Source organism: Panthera tigris, chromosome A2 (assembly GCF_018350195.1).
Source record: "Panthera tigris isolate Pti1 chromosome A2, P.tigris_Pti1_mat1.1, whole genome shotgun sequence".
NCBI classification, from domain to species: domain Eukaryota; kingdom Metazoa; phylum Chordata; class Mammalia; order Carnivora; family Felidae; genus Panthera; species Panthera tigris.
In genome coordinates, this window is record NC_056661.1 from 81,583,329 (window position 1) to 81,608,409 (window position 25,081).

The 25,081-nt window shown below is 35.8% G+C and overlaps 1 protein-coding gene across 3 annotated transcripts in view; it reads left to right on the forward strand.

Moving 5' to 3' along the window:
* PHTF2 (putative homeodomain transcription factor 2) overlaps window positions 1-25,081 on the forward strand; it is a 126,263-nt gene that overhangs the window by 76,821 nt on the left and 24,361 nt on the right. For all 3 annotated transcript variants that reach the window (XM_042965212.1, XM_042965230.1, XM_042965221.1), the window contains exons 4-9: window positions 193-262; window positions 836-994; window positions 7,959-8,124; window positions 9,057-9,221; window positions 19,297-19,483; window positions 21,240-21,395. In XM_042965212.1, the coding sequence (XP_042821146.1) occupies window positions 193-262; window positions 836-994; window positions 7,959-8,124; window positions 9,057-9,221; window positions 19,297-19,483; window positions 21,240-21,395 (903 nt within the window). The remainder of the gene's footprint in view (window positions 1-192; window positions 263-835; window positions 995-7,958; window positions 8,125-9,056; window positions 9,222-19,296; window positions 19,484-21,239; window positions 21,396-25,081) is intronic.

Here is a 25,081-nt window from a genome sequence, read left to right on the forward strand (position 1 = left end):
TAAGATTATATTCTAAGTGTACAACATAATGATTCAATATTTTTATATATTGAGAAATATATGTATTGAGAAATGATACCACAATAAGTAGTTAACATCCATCCCCATACATATTTCCAAAGATTTTTTTTTTCTTATGATGAGAACTTTAAGATCTACTCCCTTACCAATCCTACTTTTAATATATTATAGGGTTTAAGGAATAAACCAAAGAAAACAGCGCATGTGAAACCAGACCTCATAGATGTTGATCTTGTAAGAGGTGAGTCTTGAATAAATAACAGCTTAACGCAATTAGAAATTGACCCTGAAGAAACATTATTCAAAGTGGGTTAAATATATATGTAGAGATAAAAGAAATGTGAGCTGAAATGAAGGTGGGAATAGTACAAGAAAGACATAGTGGAAGTATTTAAATACCATTGACTAGTCTTTCTCCCCACTAAAGATCAGTCCAAGAAATAAAAGAAAAGCAGCTTGTGTTTGCCTAGCCAACTATATGGCTTGTTTATAAAAATTTAAGTGGTAACTTTTAATTTCTAATTGGAACTGACCTTTGAACATTGTCTTGTATTTATAAAATATCTGGGAGAAATTCTGCTGTTATTTCAGTTAAAATGGTTTCTTTCAGAGTACCTAAGTTAATAAGATAGCACTAAGAATGTTTTTAGAAGTGCCTACCACCCAAAATTGGGCATTTCTCACTCATAGTATAGTGCAAACTAAAATTATACATGGTTTTCTCTGTCCTTCAAATGTTGAAATATTTTCTCTAAGGAAAGTAAAGAATGATGCATGTATTTTGTCATTTTATTTTGTCATTTACTTTTTTCAGGGTCTGCATTTGCTAAGGCAAAACCTGAAAGTCCTTGGACTTCTCTGACTAGAAAGGGAATTGTTCGAGTTGTGTTTTTTCCCTTTTTCTTCCGGTGGTGGTTACAAGTAACATCAAAAGTCATCTTTTTCTGGCTTCTTGTCCTTTATCTTCTTCAAGGTATAGTTAAGTGATAGAAATTCATTTTGCTTTTAACTTTCAGAATGTTATGTTTTTAGGCTTACTAAGGCTTTTGAGAAAACATATACTAATTATATGGAGTATGAAGATACACATTTGTTGTGATATTTCATTTAATAAGACACAGCTGGTTTGGTGTTAAAAATGTTTGAGAAAACAGTTATGTTCCATTATAATTTTTATGAAAACTTGAATTTGCAAATGGCTAAAGAAAAACACAAATTGAGAGTAATTTAACAATTAGAAAGTCTCTTCAAAATGCACATACATATCACATGTACCTACCACACCAGTCTTTTTTTTTTTCTTAAGTTTATTTATTTTGAGAGAGGGAGAGTGTGTGTGCACGTGGGCACACAGTGGGGGAGGGGCAAAGAGAGAGGAAGACAGAGAATCCCAAGCAGACTCCATGCTGTCAGCCCAGATCACCACATGGGGCTCAGTCTCACAAACAGGGAGATCATGACCTGAGTCAAAATCCAGAATCAGACTCTTAACCAACTCAGCCATCCAGGCACTCCCACACCAGTCTTTTTGTATACAAGCTATGTGAGTTCATTTTTCCTGTATCAGCTATAGTTTCTCTTTTCTTCTAACCACCATATTTGGAGACTGTCCTCATTCTGTATTGAGAGTCTGTGTGCCAGGCAGTATTCTGAGTGCTTTTCAGAGTCTCACTTAATTCTAACAACCGCACAGTGAAGTGTTGGTACCAGTAGTTTGCCTAGCTTATAGAGATGGGACCCGAAGGACCTGAGGGCCCCAAGTCACACAGTCCCCAGGGGCAGTAGAATCCAGGTTCGAGTCTAAGCCATCTGACTACCAAGCCACATGCTTAACACAACTCCATTACGCTGCCTCCCAGCGCAGCAGCACTCTGGTGCCCAGTCAGAGCAGCAGCACACAAGGCATAATACGTGATGCTCTATAGAGTGTTTGGAGGCTTGAAGAAGACACCACTCGCATCCCAGCACTGTAACAAAAGCAGTGGTTTTAATTCAGTGGGCACCCTTTCAGTCTTTTTAATGTCTTGCTTTTTTAAAAAGACATGATAGTAATCCTGAATGATTATTTAAATACGTTTCATCAACAAACTCTAAGTAAAAGATTAAGTATCTTTTTTTTTTTTTTCAGATAAGTATCTTCTAAGTAAATGAAAATACAATAAAGCCTTCAGACTTTTATTTAGGTAAAGTTGTTTCTTTTGAGCCAAGGTACATCATATATACCTAAGAGAGAGTAAATTATGAAGATTCTGTGATTTTTATCAATAGAGAGATTTGTGTGTTTTTCTGATTAAAGAAATGATAAATTTTAATTGAAGAAAATTTGGAAAATATAGGAAAAAAATTTTAAAAACCTGCCTGTAATCTGGCCCTTCAGTTTACTTTGTAACATTTTTTATGTAGTTTTGATTATTCTGTATAAACAATTGTATTTTTTTGCCTTATGTAATCACAAGTATCATAGTCTTTATAATTATATTTTTAAATTATTATATACTGTCCTACATCAGTATTGAGCATTTAAGCTTTTTGCTGTCTTTTGCTATTAGAATTACTGCTGAAGTGAATGTATTTGTGAAGTTTTTCTTATATTTTGAATTATTTTCCTATGATAAATTCCTAGAATGCCTGCAATGGGGTGTAATAACATGTCCAAGGATTTTCATATGCAATTTTTAATCACTTTCAAGAATTTGACCTTTATTGTTATTGTTAAGTAATGCTATTATATGGTAGTTCTTCTAACTGTATTTTTATCAGCTATTTTCTAGGTGTAGTAATCCCAATTTTTATTGAGTTACCATCTTGTGTTTGCTGTCCTCCCCAAAAGATTTAAGAGAACTTAATCTAAATGTAGCTATCTTCTAATGCTTTCTAGTTTAACTACAGGAGAAAGCTTTATTCTAAAGTAGTCAGAAACTGTAATTGCTAATGAGAGTAATGAGTAATCAGTACCATTGATTGTAATCTCTGTGCATTGTGCTTTCTACTATTGGAGGGCAAGGAAGTTTCCACTGTAACTAGATGTTCACATGTTGTGTCTGAAATTCACTTACTGGCTTGCCAAAGTTAAATAAGAAACACAGGTTAGAACAGACATGAAGTAGATCTTTTTCAGTTCAGAACCAAAGTTTAACATTATAAGTGTTCATAAGTGATAAACACTGAATATTCTCCTAGTAAAGCTTAAAGAAGTGACTTAACCCACTTCAAGTCACACAGCCAGTGACAAAGTGTTGATATGACCCTTAATGACCCTCAAAAATCTGTTGGCACCTTAGAAACCCCTGTGCCTCCATTTTTTTTGAATTAAAAGTTGTGTCCTCATTCTCTATCCCATCCCTAGCTCCTGAAAGGTAGAAAGAATCACATGCAGTCAGACTTGGTTTTGTACAACTACATATAGTTTTTCACTTCAGTTACAGAAGTATCTCAACTGTGTATCCTCAACTACATTTATGCGTTTTGCTTATATCATTTCTCACCCAGATTTTTGCCAAGAGCCCTTATATCTTCTACCTTCTATTCATTTATTTATTTATTTACAGAGAGAGATAGAGAAAGCACCAGCAGGGGAGAGGGGCAGAGAGAGAGAGAATTTTTTTTTTAATTTTTATTTATTTTTGAGAGAGAAAGAGACAGAGTGTGAGTGGGGGAGGGGCAGAGAGAGAGGGAGACACAGAATCTGAAGCAGGCCCCAGGCTCTGAGCGGTCAACACACAGCCCGACACGGGGACCGAACCCACGAACTGTGAGATCATGATCTGAGCTGATGTTGGACATTCAACCGACTGAGCCACCCTTGCGCCCCAGAGAGAGAGAGAGAGAGAGAGAGAGAGAGAGAGAGAGAGAGAATCTTAAGCAGACTCCATGCTCATTAGAGAGCCTGACATGGGGCTCTATCCCACAACGCTGGGGTCATGACCTGAGTGGAAATCAAGAGTTGGACCCTCAACTGACTGAACCACCCAGGCAGCCCTGTCCATTTACCTTTTAAATTGCAAATCCAAACCAGCCACTTAAGGTCTAAATCTCTTTTTAGTTACCATTGCCTTCAAAGTGAAAGCCAAGTTTTTAGTCAATCCTTTGTTGAATCTTTCCCCAGGTTTAACCAGACTAAATTAGCTCTTCGCTGTTTCTTCAGCATTTTGCGGGTGTTTTTGTTTGTTTGTTTTTTTAATGTTCTCTGCCTTTGGACACACAACTGTCTTTGCTTGGGTAACCCTTTTTCCTTATAGTTACCTGGTCAGCAGCGTCTTCTTGTTCTCTCAGTTAGATTAGGCATCAGATGCCCCCTTCTTTGAGAATCCTTTCATAACCCCCCAATTTAGTTATAGGTCTTTCCAGTATATATTACAGCACTCTTTGTAGGTACTGCTCGAGCTGCCATAACAAAATAGCACAGACTGTGTGGCTTAAGTGACAGAGATTTATTTTCTCACAGTTCTAGAGGCTAGAAGTCTTAAGATCAATGTGCCATCAGGATGGTGTCTGGTGAGGTTTCTCTTATGGACTTGTAAATGGCTACCTTCTCACTTGTTCTCACATGGTCTTTCTTTTGTGTGTGAGCAGAGAAAATTCTCTGGTGTCTCTTCTTAGAAGTATACCAGCTCTATTGGATTAATGCTCCATGCTTACAACTTCATTCAACCTTTGCTCTATGCATTTGGCCGTTTAGGGCTTCAACATATGAACAGGGCAGAGGGTACAATTCAGTCCATTACTGGTATCTTGTTTCTTTCTTTTTTTTTTTTTTTAATTTTTTTAATGTTTATTTATTGGGGGGGGGGGGGAGGGAGAGAGAGAGACTACAAGCAGGGGAAGGGCAGAGAGGGAGACACAGAATCCGAAGCAGGCTCCAGGCTCTGAGCTGTCACAGAGCCCGATGTGGGGCTCGAACCCACGGATTGCGAGATCATGACCTGAGCCAAAGTTGGCCACTCAACCAACTTAGCCACTGAAGTGCCCCACTTGATTCTTTATATGTCCCCCTTTTCCTCTAAATTGAGGAGGGGCAGGGAAAGAGACTATGCCTTATTTGTCTTTCTACTCCCAGTGGCTCACATATGTCACTAAATCTCAAAGACTGACAGACCTAAAAATTGACCTTTAGATGGTTTTTTGTTTCTAATGATTATCCCTAGAGTTCTGCTTGGCCAGTATGTGAATCTTTGGAACTTTTGTGCCTAATAAACATTTTGTCATAGTTGAGCTCTTAGAGGAATCTGTAGAAGTTCTGTCTAACAAAAATCTCCAGTAGTTCTGTCTAGTTCACAGGACTTCATTACATGATCAAAAAGTATAACTTAGCATTATGTAAGAGAAGTGAATGCTTTCTTCTTAACCCCTCACTTGAAGGGGAACAATAGGATGGAGGTGATACCAGAACTGTGGATACAGGAACCACTGTCTCAGGAACTGAGGCCCTGGGAGGGACATGGACACTTAGGCACAGCCAGAAGAAAGAAAGAGGGATAAAGTTGGTTCCCAGCCCCACCAGAGAGGATGGTAGTCACAGGGCTGAAAGAATACAGATAAATAACCAGCAAGAGGTTATATAAAATCTGAAGTTCTTTAAGATGTTCTTCTTTGTGCCTGAAACTCTGAACCTCATAAGTAGCGTTTGCATCCCCCTTCTTTTTATTTTTTATTTTATTTTTTTAATTTATTTGTTTAGTAGTCCCTACACCCAACCTGGGGCTCGAACTTATGACCAAGAGATCAAGAGTCACATGCTCTTCCAACTGAGCCAATTGGGCAGCCTGTGTCCCCCTTCTTTTTAAAGATAATTTAGTGTTAGTGAATAGAAGTACTATCACTAATGTTAGATACACACTATGTAAGGAGCTTTTCAGAGTGTTTTACTTGAATTTCTAGTACCTATCTCCGATTTTATTTTACAAAAAAATAAATAAATAAACCAAGGCTCAGAAAGGTAAAGGGACTTAATAAGCGTCACATTAGAGTTCATGTTAAAAACATCAAAAACTATACTTTTCAAAATTTCAGCTTTGTTATAAAACAACTAGACACTTTGAGTTAAATTCCAGGGTAGTTCATAAAGATGATTGGTATTTAAAAAAAAAATTTAAGTCTCTTTTTTCTTTTTAAAGAAACTTATTACTTAGGAGATTATAAAGCTGAAATTTGTTTTTATGGGACCTCTTTAAATACATATTAGGAGGTAAAGTGGTATGTTAAGCTTCCATCTTGGTGTGCTAGACCAGGATTCTTTCGGTTGCACGTGGCAAAAACCAAATGCAAACTAGCTTTTGCAAAAAGTGTTGTTTTTGTTTTTGTTTTTTTGCTGCTTATTATAAAAATTAAAAACAAAAACAAAAAAACCAGGAAACTAGATAGACTGGTCAGTAACAATAGCCCGATGGCTGTATGTTCCAGTTTGCCTGGGACTGTGCAACCGTCCAAGTCTACTTGTGTTGTCCTGAGGCTTTTATTTCACAGCTCTTCTTTCACTCTCAAAAGAGTCCTGATTTACATGATAAGTTGCATAGTCATTCAAAACAGCATATGCCCATCTCTTTGATTAAATAATTATTGATATTTTAGAATATTCACTTAATATATTTTGTTGAAGTAAATTATATACATCATGACATTTTACCCCAGTATACATCAACATGCATCTCTTCAAAATAGGCACATTACACGACATTACAACAATCACACCTAACAGAATGAGCAAAAATCTCCTAACTTTCAGATTCTCCAGTTGTTCCAAAACAGAATTAGAAACTCCTAGGCCCTGCATTAAAGCATTGCTGGATCTAGAGGCTCAGGTGATGTCTTTTTGTGTTGTTGATTCTGTTCTCATCATGCTGGTCTCATTCTTAAGAAGGCTTTTTTCTGAGTGGTGGCTGAGGTGGTATGGTAATTTTGTATTTCCATAGTAGTACTTGTGATCTAGGAGAAGGGCCTTCTTTCAAGTACTTATATTAATCCCTGAAAAAGATTCTGATTGGCCCCACTTAGGCACATGCCCATCTTTTTATTTAAAAAAAAAAACAAACAAAAACAATTTTTTTAAGTGTTTATTTTTTAGAGAGAGACAGAGACATAATGTGAGTGGGGGAGGAACAGAGAGAGAGGGAGACACAGAATCTGAAGCAGGCTCCAGCCTCTGAGCTGTCAGCACAGAGCCTGATGCAGGGGTTGAACCCATGAACCGTGGGATCATGACCTGAGCTGAAGTCAGACGCTCAACCAACTGAGCCATGCAGGTGCCCCGCCCATCTTTTTATTAATTCCTGTGCCCAAAATTAAGACTGTGGCAAGACTAGCATACATTTCTATCCCTGAAGTCAGAGAAATAAGACCATTTGATTGACAGATAAAAGGGGCAGACTCCCAAAAGGTAGACACTTTTATGTCTAGAAAGTATAAAGGATGCTGAGCAGGCAAAAGCAAGATTTCTTCTTCGTATGACAGTGCTTAGTATTGGTGAGTGTTTAGAGGTTTTCCTGAAAAATACACCCAAGTAAATTTATGTTACTTTTTCTGAGTGGATAAACTTCTATTGAAAAGAAGCTCTTTATAGCCTTATTACACATATCATAGACTTACTTCCTTGTTTGGAAAACAAAGAAATAAGAGCACTAGAAGTTAGTGGTTCTTTTGATTGTGATCTTACTAGGAATGCCCTTAGATTTATATGCAGCTGGTTTTCACTATAGCGTTAAAGTGTGTACTTTAGAGACTGTGTTGGATGTTATCTTGTTCCAGGAGTTTATTACTGAATACTGTGGGTAGCCAGTGGCAAAGAAAAAATAGTCTGAAAGAGCTTGTCTGGAGTAACATCTTAAACTCATTTAAAATTAGAAAAATAATCTGCCAAGAAGCAGTGTTAGAACAATTTTTAAAGTTTTGAAGAAGTGACTATCAGATCTATAATTAAACATATTTTCTTTCCCTTTTTGTAGTTGCTGCAATAGTGTTATTCTGTTCCGCTTCTAGCCCACATAGCATACCTCTGACTGAAGTGATTGGGCCAGTATGGCTGATGCTGCTCCTGGGAACTGTGCATTGCCAGATTGTGTCAACAAGAACACCGAAACCTCCTCTGAGCACAGGGGGTAAAAGAAGGAGGTACTCTGTTATAAGTGATCTTTTTGTGTATGTCTGTAACTTGAATCTAAGATTGTTCTTGACTTGAATAAAATGTCATCTTGTAAAGTCACTCTTTCAAATAAAGCAGGGAGTTTCAGAGTAAACTGCCAGGAGATTTAGGTTGTGCATTTGCTTCAAGGCCATTGTGAGACCACATACCTACTTTTGTTGTTTTTGCTTTCTTTTCTGAAGCTCATCTGCAAGGCACCTAATATCATTGCAGGGAATATATTAGCTGGAATTGCTGATAATTCTCTCTGTTTACAAAATCTTGTACTTATACTTTGACAATAAGAGCCAAGAAAAAATTTCAGTCAAATTCTATTTATTAAATGCTATTTGAAGCTGTTTCATATTGCCCCTTGATTAAGTAAACGTAGCAAGTCTCACTGGCCACTCAGCACAATGGAGTTCTGTTTAAAGGGTCTTTTGGAGCAATTCCTCTTTTGAATATCGTTGCTAAGAGATTGTGACATTTGCAGTATGGGGATGTTGAGATTTAAGCCCTTTTTGTTTTGAAAAGATAATACCTTCATTAGATAAATAGCATTATTGATCAGTTAGATTATAATTCTTTCCAATCTAAATTTTCTTCTTTCTTCTTCCTTCTTCTGCAGATAAGTGGCATTCAAGTAGGGAAGAAATGCTTTTGTAAAAATCTGTCCAGTGTTATCCTTACAACCTAATGTCCACTGACCTGTCATTAAGAGCAAGAAACAATACCTAACATTTATAGAAATTGTTCTCAAATATGTACCTTAACATTTGGATTAACTTCTATCCAGTTTATTTGAATTTTATTGTGTACTGAAGTTCCTGTGTTTATGTTTTATCAAAATTTTGAATGTACTGCCAAGAAAGTGGTTGTTAAAATTTTAAAGTTAATCGGCTCTTAACCTCTTCTGATGAAGGAAATTAAGAAAAGCAGCCCATTTGGAAGTACACAGGGAAGGAGATGGTTCTAGTACCACAGACAACACACAGGAGGGAGCAGTTCAGAGCCACGGAACCAGCACCTCTTATGGCGTCGGCGCTGTCTTCAGAGACCTCTGGCACGCGGCTTTCTTTTTATCAGGGTTTGTATTTATTCAAGGCTTTATATGGCATAGAGATGCACTATCCCTTTTCTGGGACTCAGTCTCAGTTAATGATTATTAATGACTTTAAATATGACAGTTCTGGGGGGTGCCTGGGTGGCTCAGTTGGTTAAGCATCTGACTCTTGACTTCGGCTCAGGTCAGATCTCACAGTTCGTGAGTCAAGCCCCACTTTAGGTTCAGTTGAGGCCCTGGAGCCTGCCTGCTTCAGATTCTATGTCTCCCTTTCTCTCTGCTCCTCCCGCATTCATGCTCTTTCTCTCTCTCTCTCAAAAATAAATAAACATTTTAAAAAAATAAAGAAAGAAAGAAAGAAAGAAAGAAAGAAAGAAAGAAAGAAAGAAAAAGAAAGAGAGAAAGAAAGAGAGAAAGAAAGGAAAGGAAGGAAAGAAGGAAAGGAAGAAAGGAAGTAAGGAAGGAGAGGAGAGAGAGAGGGAAAGAGAGAAAGAAAAAGAAAGAAAGAAAGAAAGAAAGAAAGAAAGAAAGAAAGAAAGAAAGAAAGAAAGAAAGAAAGAGAGGAAGGAAGGAAGGAAGGAAGGAAGGAAGGAAGGAAGGAAGGAAGGAAGACACAATATTATAATTGGGCACCTGGGTGGCTCAGTTGGTCCCACTTCGGCTCAGGTTATGATCTCGTAGTTCGTGATTTCGAGCCCTGTGTCAGGCTCTGTGCTGAAGAGCTCAGAGCTTGAACCCTGCCTTGGATTTTGTGTCTCCCTCTCTCTCTGCCCCTCCCCTGCTCAGAGTCTGTCTTTCTTTCTCTTTCTCTCAAAAATAAATAAACATTTAAAAATTTTTTTTAAATATGGCAGTTCTGGTATGGATTTTGTTTTGATAAATTATAATGCTACAGATGATGGAAAAACAGAGACCATAAAGTTTACTTTGGGATATGTGTAAATACATCTATATGAGAATGAGTATATACCATCACAGTATGTTTAGTTGGGATTTCTTGATTTTGGTTTATTTAATGATTTTTCAAATACTGTTTGACTTCTATTGAATTGGTCATTTTATTTTTATCAGCACTATTAGTCAAAGTGACTATTAATGCCATGTGAGTTGTACATTTTTCTCTAATCCGTGCTTCAATTATGTAAAATTATCTGAAGTAAAACATATAGGCATTATTATTTAAAATAATAAAATGTATACCATAGCATGAAATTCTGGTTTTATACATTGGGCTTTTTGTATAGTTTGTATCACAGCAAAGATTTACCAAATAGGGAAATATAATTACAGCAAACTTCAAAAATAAACCTAATTCAATCTTGTATTGTCATTTTTAATGGTTGATTCAAAACATGTAAGGGTTATATTAATAGTTTACATAGACATAATAAGTTTGAAAAAAGTTAAAAAGCTATGATCAAAACACAGAATTGATAAAACTTGCCAAGTTAATAAATCAAGGGATACTGCACGTAACTGTTTTTGAGCACTTTTGTTAACTCCTTCACTAGTATCATTGTTTCCTCAACTTGTGTTTGTGCTCTTAATGATAAAGTTTATCATACGTTACACAATTAAGCCATGGTATCCTGGGAGTATTTTCAAGTGCTTGTAATTTTGAGGGAAATTGTACCAAAGCCTAAGTTTGAAGTAACATGAAATTAAGTTGGATCCCCTGACCATTCCAACCACCTGTTCTTTGTCCAGAAAAGATACAGGCTTTGGTTTTATTTTGAATTTGACTTTCATTGTCTTTGTTAGTTTTTTGTTGTTGTTGTTTGTTTTTTAATAAATAGCTGTCCTTTCCAACAGTAGGATGTGAAAGTTTTATCACTGTGAAGTCAGTTTCTTAAGACCTTCTGATGAGCACTTATAAATAGCATAGTATATATGTTTTGCTTTTGGGGAATCATTTAGTTGTTTGGGTTGTCCAAAACTAAAATTGTATTACATAGTATTCAAAATCCCCCTAGATCAATAGGTTAGTGCCTTTGGAATTCTACCATGTTTCTCTAGTCAAATGAGATTCAGACTTCAATTTTCTTCCTTTTGGACTATAGAATGACCTTGACTACCAGTCACTGATATTATAATGGCTAAATCCCTTTGGATTTATATCTTTAAAATGACAACTTTGTAATCTAAATGTTTTTATTTTTTAAAAAAAAAATTTTTTTAACGTTTATTTATTTTTGAGACAGAGAAAGACAGAGCATGAACGGGGGAGGGGCAGAGAAAGAGGGAGACACAGAATCGGAAGCAGGCTCCAGGCTCTGAGCCATCGGCCCAGAGCCCGATGCGGGGCTTGAACTCACGGATCGCGAGATCGCGACCTGAGCTGAAGTCGGATGCTTAACCGACTGAGCCACCCAGGCGCCCCTCTAAATGTTTTTAAAGATGTACTATTTTAATCTGTCTCATTTTGGAACGGGTTTGTTAGCATATGAATGAATGTTTTAAATATTAGGTACAAAAAGATCTTAAGAAAAATGTTAATTTTGGAATTTCTAAACTGAGTTCTGAAATCTTGATGATGTCTTGTTCTTTCAAGCTTTGATAAATCAGAAAGGCCTTAAACTGAAATACCAACTGAGACTTAAAATTGTTTCTGGTGATAATAAATTGAAAAGCTAGATACCTCCATTAAGGTATCTGAATTAACATAACTAGGAAAATAAATGTATGACCACACAAATGTTTAAGCTTCATGTAGAGTGTCTGTTGGTTTTGTAGATGTTAGGATGAAAACTACTGTTTATTTTTATATCCTGAATTTGTAAGTTGGGAAGGCCCTATTTATCATTTCTAAGTACATTTCATTTTCAGGATTAAACAATTTTTTAGATAAGGCATAATATTTCTCATTTGAAAAAAAATTAGGAATTATTGTAAAAGAATTCCATGAACCTAAGAAAACAAAGCCAACGAAAGTAGCAATTTAAAAAGATGTAGAAATCAACTATACTTCCTAAGTATTTAGTACTTTAATTTCAAAGAATTATAGTCATAAATTAGCATAATTATAAGTTTTAGTAAGAATATTGAATAGGAAGAATTACATCTAGCTAGTATATCTCTTCAGCATAATACCTTCTTCAGAATTCAGATACTAAGGTTTCTTACCTGTCCTTTAATTTACTATCACAATATCACTGAAAAACAGTCAATATAAATTGACTTGGTGGATGAGAGACAGATGCCAGAGTAAAACTGGTCATACGTTAATTCAGATGGCTGACCTCCATATTGACTATTTTTAACACCTAAAGATTTAATAAATTGATTTTTTTCACATAATGTAGTATACTGCATAATGAATTAAAGTGGTACGCAGTCCCACCATAAATTTTTGGTATAAGGATTAAAATTTTATTTTTAATTTAAGTCATTTAAGCTATGAACTGGGTGAAGCGTGTCTTCCACAGACAAGGATGAAGACCATGTAAATATCAGTATATCACAGATTTTTCAAAAATATCTTAGGCCAAGGGCGCCTGGGTGGCTCAGTCAGTTAAGTGTTCAACTTCGGCTCAGGTCATGATCTCGCAGTTCGTGAGTTCAAGCCCTACGTCGGGCTCTGTGCTGAAAGCTCAGAGCCTGGAGCCTGCTTTGGATTCTGTGTCTCCCTTTCTCTCTTCCCCTCCCCTGCTCTTGCTCTGTCTCTCCCTCTCTCTCAAAAAGTGAATAAATGTTAAAAAATTTTTTCTATATCTTAGGTCACAGATTAACTCATTAAGCTCTGCTAGAGCCACTCTGTTTTGGAGTAGTCCTAGAAAAATTACAGGTACCATACATAAACCTGGTACATAATACATAATTTGGTACACACCTCTCAAATTTGCATGTTACAAAGGATACCTAGGGAAACAGGGGCCCAAAAGTCTTTGAAGGGCTATGTTAGCATATCATGAAGGTATATGCATAGCTGTGCACACAGTAGAGGTAATATGTAGGCTTCTGTGTCATTTTCTAATGTCTGAGATTTTATGCATTCTGTCTCTCTAGCTTCCTTTCCCTCTGGATTCTTAACCTTGTAGAAATGACAGCAGGACTAGAAATTTCATACCATGTTCTAGAATAAGAGTTATTTGCTACTGTTAACTTTCCCCATAGGAACATCTCTCGAATATCCTTTAGTACTGGAAGGATAATCTTCAGTTGGGTCTATTTATATACCTCTAAATGTTTTCAAGAGCACCAACAAACATTTCCAACTTTTTTTTTCCCTATAGCAGTACAGAGTACCATGAATGTTATGATTACCTGATGAGGTTTTTCAAATAGAAACACACTGGTTTTCATGTTTGGTACAGTAGATCTGAAATTTCATAAGCTAGTAAATTCTTTAAAAGTTGTGTTACATTTTTGGTTAAAGTTTTCAGTGTTGAAAAACGCAACCATTTTCATGATTTATTTATGGCATAGGCTGTACATTTATTTGCATTTTTTCAGACAAGACCAAAATCATCATTCATCTCACAAAGGAACTAAGCTAATTACACTGCTTACATTTTTGAAAGTCATTTCCTCCTCAGAGTATTTTTGACATAGAGTTATCCTTCTTGACTTGTCAAGCATAAGACTTTTAAAACAATTCTACACAGGTCATGCCATTCAAAGATTAATGTAGTAGGCTAGTTACAAAATTAACTATAAAGTTATAAAACATGGTAAGCCTTGACCATGGCAGTGGAATTGCACATTGTTTCTTTGCAAATGCTTTTTGTTCAAAATCCAACGCATGAAATACTGTTTCTATCACAGAAATAACTAAGAGCAGTATGGCCTAGTATGTCTCCTGTTTTCACCGCACTGCTAACCTCATTGCCCACATGCCTGTGACTCATGGTATTTGGGTTGATCTAAGAAAAAAATTGTTAACTCTGGTTTTTACCAAGTTAGTGTATTATATGCATTAAATGTGGCTGTCAAAAGGTAGATTTTTTTTGTGGATAATATGAAAAAAAGTACCATTTCTTTCTATACTACAGTACTTTAATTCCTAATACCAGCTTTTTTTGTACTGTGTGTTTTATTTTTGGTAGAGAACGATGATTTAGATACATATGTTTGTTTTAAAATCAAAATGCTATTCACTTACTCTTATTTTTGTACATATTTTAAAGTTGACTTGAATGAAGTACCCATCCCTTTAAAAACTAGTCTAAGTAGAATTTTACAATATTAGTATTTTAAATATATCTCTCAGTCCTACTCCCTTTCTCTAGTATCTTTACTCCCTAAAACAATGGAATGTAGTAATAAAGCATCTGAGTCTTGGTAACCTGTGTTCCTTTTGAGAAACTAATATTATTCTCTGAGGTTCTTACTTTCAGCTCTTAATGGCACTATGAACGACACAGCAGTCAGTGGTGGAACTAAACATCACCTGGAGCAGCCAGTTTTTGACCCTCTTTACCTCCATTAATTGGAATTTAGCTTTCCTACTCTCTCTTTCCTTTCCGCATTTTTGTGATGCTCAAACCAAGAATACCCTAATCAGGGTACAAATCAGCTTGTACTTTTTAAAAGATGTAATTTTATTTTGAAACAATTTCAAACTTCTAGAAGAGTTGAGAGAACAGCACAAAGAACTCCCATATATCTTTCACCCAGAGACCCCATTTAAATTCTGATGGTCTCTGTTAATAGCTTTGTTCCTTCCCGCAGAAGCTCTAATCTGGGTCATGTCTCTCTAGTCTCCTTCAGTCTGGAACAGACATCAGTCTTTCCTCAACTTTCACGTTTTTAACATTTCTGAAGACTTACAAGGAAGTCATTTTGTACAAAGTCACTTAATTTAGGTTTTGCCTCTGGTTGGGATCTGACTCCAAATGACTTGTGAGTGCCAAATATGTGTATCTTTTCCTAACTCCAAGGTCAGCATTATCAGTTGGTTGGTACTTGAAACTGGCCATGGTGGGATTACTTACACCATGGAAATCAGGAAACACTACAAACAAGGACTGTAGAGCTGGTTGTTTAACATTTAGCAGCATAATACTGAGTTAGTAGTGTGATGTTTCTTCATGATTAAACCCAAGTTATGCATTTTTGGCAGGAATATCAGAGAAGTGATACTTAGTTCTTATTGCATCCTATCAGATGGAAAACAAAGTAAATTTGTTCCTTTACTGCTGATATTGATGTTAATCACTTAATATAATATCTACCAGATTTCTCCATTGTATATTTACTTTTCCCTTTATAATCAACAAATCTCCTGTGTGGAGACACATGAAGATTATAAAAATAACTTCTTTCTCATCCCACCTTCACCTTCTAGTTTTAGCATCTATTTGATGATTATTGCCTGAATTATGGTGGTTGCCGAATGGTGATTTTTCTTTCTCTGTCATTTCTTCTGCATTTATTAGTTGACATTCTGCTTTAAGGATAAGCTTTCCCTTATTTATTCCTAGATTTTCATTTTATTCAATTGGTTAATGTCATTATTCATTTTGATGATCAGATTGGCCTAAATTTGGCCAGTGGAGCCCCTTTGAGCAGTTTGTCTTTTTCATATTTCCCTATCATTCCTTGATCACTTTCTTACTTTCTAGAACAACAAAATGTTTTAGGTTCGGCTTGTACTTCCTCTGTCTCAGCCCTCGAGTCATCCATTTCTTCGAGGAGGGTGGTATATAGAAAGCAAGATCTGAGTTCTAAAAGTGCTCATTGCTGTTGTGGTGTTAAAACTCCCAGACCTTCTTAGTGGGCAGAGCTGGAAAGTGGTGTGTGTGTGTGTGTGTGTGTGTGTGTGTGTGTGTATCCCTCTACTTTTATTTCTATATTTAGATGTATTATAAACCATGACTTTGCAATGATAGCTCCAATTCAAATATGGTACCTCAAAGTTTATCTTTTCTTTATATTCACATGTTCCTTCTCTATCACTGAAAAATCTGATTCCCATTGTCCTCAGTATACTTATTTATTCAGTTAGTCTCCATTTGTAGCCCATTCCCAAAACCCCATTGGGCTACACCTGACACCTTGCCCCAGAATTGTCCTTGAATGGGGTGCTATTATTGGCTGCCACCGGTCTGCCCTGCTGCCCCACTGCAGCACTTCTCAAGCAAGAGCCCTTACTACCAGCCACTGCCAAGCTGCCTGTTTGTATTTTGAGCTACTTTGTAAACTCTGAGGGTGGTACTTATATTTGCTATTTTCTTTGTCCTTTCAGCTTGGTTTGCAACTTCTCTGCATTTAGTTTGTGAGAAACATCAGAAAGCTGCTATAGCTTAGTAACTTACTGTTGATGTCTCCTGAGGGTGTTCCATGTACTTTGAGGAGATAGTGGGGAAAGAAACAACCCAGAGAAGATTGGAAGTAGAGATAAAGAAGAGAGGAAGGGAGATAGCAGAAAGGTATGTGGAATGGGTTACTGCTAGTACTTCCATCCTCCCCTCCACCAAGAGTACATTCCCCTCAGAAAAATCCCAGAGGCAGCAGTTACTACTGATTCAAAGCCCTTTTCCCTAGGCCTTTATCTTTTTGCCCTTTAGGGTTCTGGTTCACTCTTCAGGTTTTCAGCTATTTTTTCTACTTTGACTATAGACCTCCAGGCCTGTGTTTTCAACTGCCTAGTGATCTTTCTAAGGATATTCCTAGGCCCTTGAGGGCCAGCATTTCCATCTTCTAAGATAAATTTCTCCTCTTGCATATCCTGTCTGATTAATAGTTCTACCAATTTTCCAGTCTTCTTTCATCCCATTCATCTCCTTTTCCCCGTTTTTCCACCCCAGTGTAATTTCTAAGAACCTTCATAGATCCCTTTCCAGCACACTGGTCTAGCTTTTCAATTCTCACATTTTTGAAATATCAAGACTTTATTTCCCTAGGTCTTTTTCTATATCCACATGTTGCGCAATGTTTAAGGGAGAGATGTGAAGGGAACAATTAATAACTGATGATTTTATCACTTTATTCCTGAGGCAGAGAGGGTCACACATTTTCTCTGCATCTTTTATCTTCTGTTTTGCCCTTTCTCCTCTCTACTTTAATCCATTTTCCTCCTTCCCTCTGTAACTCTTAAGTGATCTTTGTTCAATGGTTCATTCCCTTGGTCTCTCCATCTCTTAGGGTCATATAGAAAGAAAAGGGTCAGGAGATTGGGCTTCTGAGTCTTGCAACTCTGGAGATGTGTTCTGAATGACTAGAAGGCATCAGACATCTGCGAAGCTTATGGGAAGTGTGGTCTGTACCATTTAGTAACCTTGCAGGAGAAGATCAGGAAGAAGAGAGGCCTGTTTGTATAAAACAAAAGCTTTTTAGGCTTTGATGAGTGTGTTAAGAAATCCCATCAGGCAATTTCCCCAAGAGGAGGCACTTGGAGGTAGTGTGGAGAATATAGTTACCTTCATAGTCAGAAGGTCTGTATTCTAATGCTGGCTTTACCTCTAACTAGTTCTGTCACCTTATATAAGTTACTTAGATTACTTAGATCTCTTTATATCTCTGATCCATTGTTTCCAAAATGAGCATTTAGAATAGGTGAGTTCTAAGGTCCTACAAAGTTCTAAAAGATTCCAATACGACTGAGTTAATTATAGTATTAAAGATATGTTTTTTGTGTGCATTTTTAAAAAATTTTGGTTTTTGGCCTTTAAAAAAGCAATATAATTTTTTTTTTCCTGCAAGTCTGATACTCTGCAGAAAATTCAAGGGGATTTATTTAAATAAAGTTAAATGCAATTGCTTTTTAATAATACAGGCTTAATAATTTAGGCTTAATCTGCATTGAGCACATTTTAATTTTGTGTGGGACTTCCACTGTATTTCTGCTATTTCTTTTGGATAGCTATTCTTTCACCCTCTGTAGTCTCTGAGAGTCTCTGAAAAAGACTCCTCAAGCATTGGCCTGTTAATCAAAAAGTCTTGTTTATTATTTTACATGTTGTATTTTATGTATTGAAAATAATTAAATTCCTATAAGTGAAGAATTTCAGTGGTAGCCTTTTAGGTAATTAATGGCTACATGATGCTAATATTTTTTCCAGAGTATTTCTAGTGGGTGAAAGAGGTTACTTCTTTATTTTCTTTGCGTTGTTCATGTCTACTTCTTCCATTATTTATATTTCTTTCTAATTTTTTTAAATGTTTATTTACTTTTGAGAGAGAGAGAAAGAGAGCAGAGGCAGGGGCAGAGAGAGAGAGGAAGACACAGAATCTGAAACAGGCTCCAGGCTCTGAGCTGTCAGCACAGAGCCCGATGCAGGGCTCTAACTTGTGAACTGCAAGATCATGACCTGAGCCGAAGTCAGATGCTTAACTGACTGAGCCACCCAGGTGCCCAGAAACTTGTATTATAAAGTTTTCCCTTTCTTAACATATTTTTATGCTACAAAAGGTTATATGGCTCCTTTGTATACTACAATGAATTTATCAGAGATATTTATTTATATATACTAATAGTAAAGTATTGGGGTAAGCAAAAGTATTAAAACCAAGATAAACCACCAGTCACAATTTAATCTAATAATTATAGAAACAGTTTTTTTGTTTTTTGTTTTTAAATTTATTTTTTGAGAGAGAGCACATGCACTCACAAGTTGGGGAGGGGCAGAGAGAGAAGGAGAGAGAGAATCCTAAGCAGTCTCCGTGCTGTCGGTGCAAAGCCCAACTTGGGGCTCGATCTCACAACCCTGAGATCATGACCTGAGCTGAAATCAAGAGTCAACACTTAACTAACTGAACCACCCAAGCACCCTTAGAAACAGTTTTTAAACAAAAATTTAAAATATATTATTAACTGTAATAAAAAGGGCAAAGTTTTGATCATAGATTTTTCATAAAGACCAAGTGATTTTAATCAAGAATCATTTGATAAGTTAGGGCATGTCTCTTAGAATTGATATTTGTTAAGACCTCAAAACCAATCAAGTAAGCTAAATTAGGACATTGATTGACAATTATTGACTTACTTTTTATGATAGGTATTCTATTTCTAAATTATTTATTGTAAAAAATAAGATAGCCATTAAAATTCTGAAAAATAACTACCAGATTTAATTTTTAACAGAGCATAATTTCTATCAGTAACCCATGAAAATAAGCTAGGTCTACATAACATGCTTCTGCAATTTCTTCTTTTTAGATCAAAGAAAGCAAAGAATTCAATTGATAAATCAACTGAGACTGACAATGGCTATGTATCCCTTGAAGGGAAAAAAACTGTTAAAAGCAGTGAGGAGGGAATACAAAGCCATGAACCTCAGTGTGAAACTGTTGGACCAGAAGAGACAACGTGGCACACAGGAACACTGAGGAACATTTCCAGCAAAGTAAGTGTGATTTTTAAAATTGTTTGTTTGTGTGATCTTTTATCAGCTGATGGAAAGTGACTTAGACAATCGGAATCACCTTTGAAGTATGTATTTTTTCCAGAATTTATTCTGTAGCCTTTACAAATCACACTGATAAAGCTGAAAATAAAGTTACTTGATTAAATTTGATTGCTAGTGTAACTTGGTGCCTTCTGAATTGATTGATGGCTCCAATTTTTCCAAAATGTTAAAGCACTTGGGGTTGCCTCGGTGGCTCAGTCGGCTGGGCGTCTGACTTCAGCTCAGGTCATGATCTCACAGTCCGTGAGTTCGAGCCGCACGTTGGGCTCTGTGCTGGCAGCTCAGAGCCTGGAGCCTGTTTCAGATTCTGTGTCTCCCTCTCTCTCTGCCCCTCCCCTGCTCATGTTCTGTCTCTGTCTCAAAAATAAATTAAAAAACATTAAAAAAATTTTAAATGTTAAAGCACTTTATAATTTATAACTGATGTTTGTTAAACCTACCTTCTCTTTCCTCGTTTCTCTGTGTGTGTGAGAATTTGTTTTAAATGGAACATTTAAATTATTTTAGAAACTGAACTAGGAATGTGGCTTTCCATCCATGTTCTCCATAAGAAAATATCACCTGTTTTTCATTTCATTACCTTTGGTGTCAGCACATTTGTTCTGTTTTGTTTTGTTTCGTTTTGTTTTGTTTTTAATTTGAAAAAAAATTCTTATTGATGACATTTGTTAAGGATAGCAATTGTTTGTTTACTTTTCCAAAATAATAAAGAAATCCAGCATTTATTGTAACAAAGCCTATGGTAATATTATATATCTCTTTGTTTCTTTCAGGTTTTTTTGTTAAGTAATTTTTTCTTTAAAAAACTGTTACAATAAAACAGTATGGCCAAATTAAAAGATGTTTGCTTCTGTTACATATAGAATGTGAGCATGAACATTTATGTTGCTTCTTTAGGTTTGAGTGAAATATGTGTTACCACTTGACAATACATGTATTTTCAGTACCAGTAGCATACAATAAATACCATGGGGTGCAGTGAAATAGAGTCCCTTACTCTGATTTTAGATTTTGGAAGCATTTAGCTCTTTAATACTGTGAGCTTCACATCACTATCATCATTCACCAGATAAGTTTTTAGTCCTACCGCTTTCACATTTTTAGCTGTGTATTACCTACTAAAGTTATATGAGTTTATTGAGAAAATCAAAACTAAAGCTCTGGAGTCTCCCAGTTTCAGAATTTCCAAACTCTGGATGTCTCTTACAAATTGGTATGGACATAACGTTGTCTGTCTGATATGCACATACATACAACTGCCATTCACTTCCCCCTGCCTCATAAGCCATTATTAAACCAGTAATGGGCTTGTAACTGACCGCATTTTGGGTTTGTAGAAATAGTATAATAAGTTCATCTCGGTTTTCTCAGTTCCTCTTAAATAAATGGTCTCTGTTCTTCTTTTATCCTATTTTATATTTCTTAATTTTCAAATCTATTTCTCATCCTTTTGTGAGCAGAAATTTTATAGGACAGTATTTGACAAATAGCTGTTGAATTACTCTTAAAATTGAAATAACAGTATAGTCACTAACTTAAGACATTTTTAAAGAAAATCAGGTAATACTAATCAATCACTTTTAGGTTTTTGAAGACATATGTGTATGTATGTATAATTTAAACTCTTACAGTTTTAAAGTAACAAATTCAGTCATAAATTACCAATAAGTCTCTTCCTGTACTCTCAACTTAGGATACTCAAAGGACAATAACAAATGTTTCTGATGAAGTCTCCAGTGAAGAAGGCCCTGAAACAGGATATCCGTTACGCCGTCATGTGGACAGGACTTCTGAGAACATTCTTCGAAACAGAAAATCACACCATTATAAGAAACATTACCCTAATGAGGTATATACTTTGTCCTTATGTATATGTATACATACTTACTTATATGTTACTAATTTACAGCTTCTTTTCAACAATTGAATAAAATTACTGAAATAAATATATCCCATCAGTATGAATACCTTGTTATATGACCTGGGTTTATAGAGTAGCAGTTTTGGATTTGTGTATTCCACACATGATAGATAGCTACACATTTGTTCTCGTTTTGTGCATTTTCTCCAAAGACTCTCATACATTCAGTTCATTGTTTGCTTTTAAAGACAACCATCCTAGAGAGAGAGAATCTGTGAACGCCTGTGTTAGTCTTTTTCACAGTATGAAAGGCTTTATAGCTTCTTGATTGTAGTAGAGTTATCATTCCAAGTGACTTTCATGTTACTATTACTAGTTATTGAGTTTCCTATAGTATAAAATTCAATTATTTTTTCTTCTTTGATTCTTTCTTTTTAATATTTGGTTTTCTCTAAACCCTTTTCCAGCTTTTTCACATCTCTTGAAACTATTTAAATAGAAAAAGAATTTCATTCAATTGTATTTTTAGTTTTTATTCTAAGGACAGAAAATTTCATTACCTGACTTCAAGGCAGATGTCACTTATGTCACTTTTTGATAAACATTGCCTTCTCCTCTTTTGAGACTATACTAGAATTTTTTCCTGGATGATTTAGGGCTATACTTTTGAAAAATCACACATTATGCTTGCTGTGAGTGTGAATACCTTGATTGTTTTAAGCTTAGAAGAGTTACTTCTTTGTACATTCTTCTCTGTGGTTGTAGCTCTGTTTAATCTTGCTGGTAACTGTGGCTATGTTTCTTCTCTCAGTGGCTGCCATTAGGCAGACACTAATGCCAGTGTGTCTGCTCATTGCCTGTTCACCTGGATCATCTGATATACTTGTGAAATTCAGTCTCGTTAATTTCTCAGTGTTACACTAGGTATCGTTAGAAGTCAGTTGGTACTAGAAGGGATTTCAGGACCTCTTATAGAAAGAAGTCTCCACTCTCTAAGAGAATAAATTATTTGGCTTTGGAGGTACTTTTTTTACCCCATAATCTTTGCTTTTCTTGATTTGCAGCTATATTTTGAACTATTGAGATTCTTGAAGGGCAGACCAATATTCTACTGATCTTAACTTTTAAATAAATATGTTGCTTAAAATCTTCCAGGTTTCAGGTTAAATAAGGCTGATAAGTAGCAAATCGGCATTGATTGTTTTCAATCTTTTTTTAATGATGTAAAAGATTACCTAAAAATAAAATCTTGTCTTCAGATTCTTTATTTGTAAAGTGAGGAGCTTTAGACTAGAACATATTTTAAAAACTGCATTTCAGGGGCACTGGGATGGCTCAGTCGGTTGAGCGTCTGACTTTGGCTCAGGTCATGATCTTGCAGTTCATGAATTTGAGCTCAGCATTGGACTCTGCTGTTAGCATGGAGCCAGCTTCAGATCCTCTGTCTCCCTCTCTCTTTGCCCCTCTTCTGCTTGGGCTCAGTCTCTCTCTCTCTCTCAAAATTAAATAAACACTTAAAAAAAATCTCTTTAAAAACTACATTTCAGTTCAAGAAAATTTTGACTCTCAAATCAACCTCACAAGGTATTTTAAAAAAGCAAAACAAGGGCTCCTGGGTGGCTCAGTTGGTTAAGCATCTGATTTTGGCTCAGGTCATGATCTCACGGCTTGCGAGTTTGAGCCCTGCATCTGGCTCTGTGCTGACAGCTCAGAGCCTGGAGCCTGCTTTGAATTCTTTGTCTCCTGCTCTCTCTGCACCTCCCCCATTTGCACTCTTTTTCTCTCTCTCTCTCTCTTAAAAACAAACAAACATTAAAAAAAAAAAAAAAAGCAAAATGAAACCTCCTTTGAATAAGTAAAATTGAGACAGATAGCCATAGTGTTGTAATATTGTTTTACTTCTTTATGTATATATTATTCTGTTCTTTTCAAATTACTGGTGATATTTTTTTCTTTCAGGTTGAGGCACAAAGGAATCATTTTGGGAAGCACTTTGTGCTTGGGTGGAACTGGTGGTCTTCACTATAAAATGAGTGGTTAGGGATACAGCCATTTGTTATAAGGCTCTCGAATGTCAATATCTATAGATACACTTTTTAGGGGATTTTAGTTTTTCAGGAAGAATCATCCAATCTTTGGTGGTTTGGGTGGTAGATATTATATTAGGCTGCCGTAATGTTTGGCATCAAGGAGATTGGGAATGAGGTGGTCTTGTCATTCAATATGTAGACTTTCACTTAACCTTCTTTCCTCCCACCCCTCAACTCTCCCATCCCCACTTCTGCCCCAGTTTTTTTGCCTTTTTCTACTATCCACTATGTATATCTGGTTGTCTTCTTCTAGTCTCCTGTTGGGAAGATGGTGGTAGAGTTACTTGATTATCTGGCATAGGGGATGTCCTGTGGAATTGATACCTTCTTTTAGGCATTTGCCCAGTTGCCTGCCCCATCCTGCTTTGTTTAACTCTACAAATACCTTTCAGTTTTTATTCCCTATTGAAAATTAGGTTTCAGTTTTGATGGCAGTCATAATAAAGAAACTGTGGGCTTGGACTCAGAATATTTAAGTGACTTTGGAAAAGTTATTTAACTTCTCTGAGTCTCAGTTTCTGCATTTGTACAGTGGAGAGAGACAAGCCTCATTGGATTGTTAGGATTAAATAAGATTTGCACAATTACCTGGCACAAAGCATTTATGTTATAAATTCTTATTCCTTTCAAATAAATATTTTTTCTCCCCTTAATTTGATTATATGCTCAGTTTTAGCTAAATGTCTAAAATGATTTAAAATGAGCAGAGCAAACCAAATTAAATGAGCTATTAACTTGAGCTGCTTTCTTCAATTCAGAAATTTCTAATTTTTAGCCCTTATTCAGCAATTTGTAGTGGAATCCAAAGTGGCCATTAATCACCTAAATATTGCAGGCAAAATTCTGTTTGGCATGTAATCAGTTATAGACCATAATTTTTAGATTTTACATTTGTAAAGTAGCCCACTTATTAATCAGTATTTGGCAAAATGCATCTGTAAAGAATTAGAGATATTTTCTTATCCCTAAAATCACCCATTAGTTTCAGTTAAATAATCATCAGGGCTTTAATCCTGTTACTCATTTCTGTATCTGATTAGCAAATCTACATCAGAAATTAATGATAGATAATTAGCTAGTTTTATCAAAAAATTTAAACTAGCCATTACTGGTTTCCTAATGCATTCTGTGCCTTGCTAGCTAATGAAAACAGTTGTAATGAAAACTGCTTATGCTTCAAGTATTCTGGTTGGCATTAGTGAATCATATATTTTTGGAGTGCTTTTTATAAGACAAAGCAGACTGATTTTTACCTTTTTTCTTTCTGTATTTTTTTATTTTGATTTCTTTACTTACTTTCCTGCTCAACTCTTTCAAAACACTTTTACTTCTCCTTCAAACATATAATTCTCCCACAAATCCGTAATCAGCACACTAAATGTGTTTTCATGGTGCTCCATTCTAATATCAGTAAATTAATTATCAATAACCTGTCTCATTCATTCAAGATATTTTGTTAACTTGTGGTGAGGGTGGCAAAAAAATGGTTTTTGTCTTTCATTGACTTACAGTATAATTGAGAGTTATGACTTATTTGAGCATATGAAGTACATGAACATTTAATAACAGACAATATTATAGATG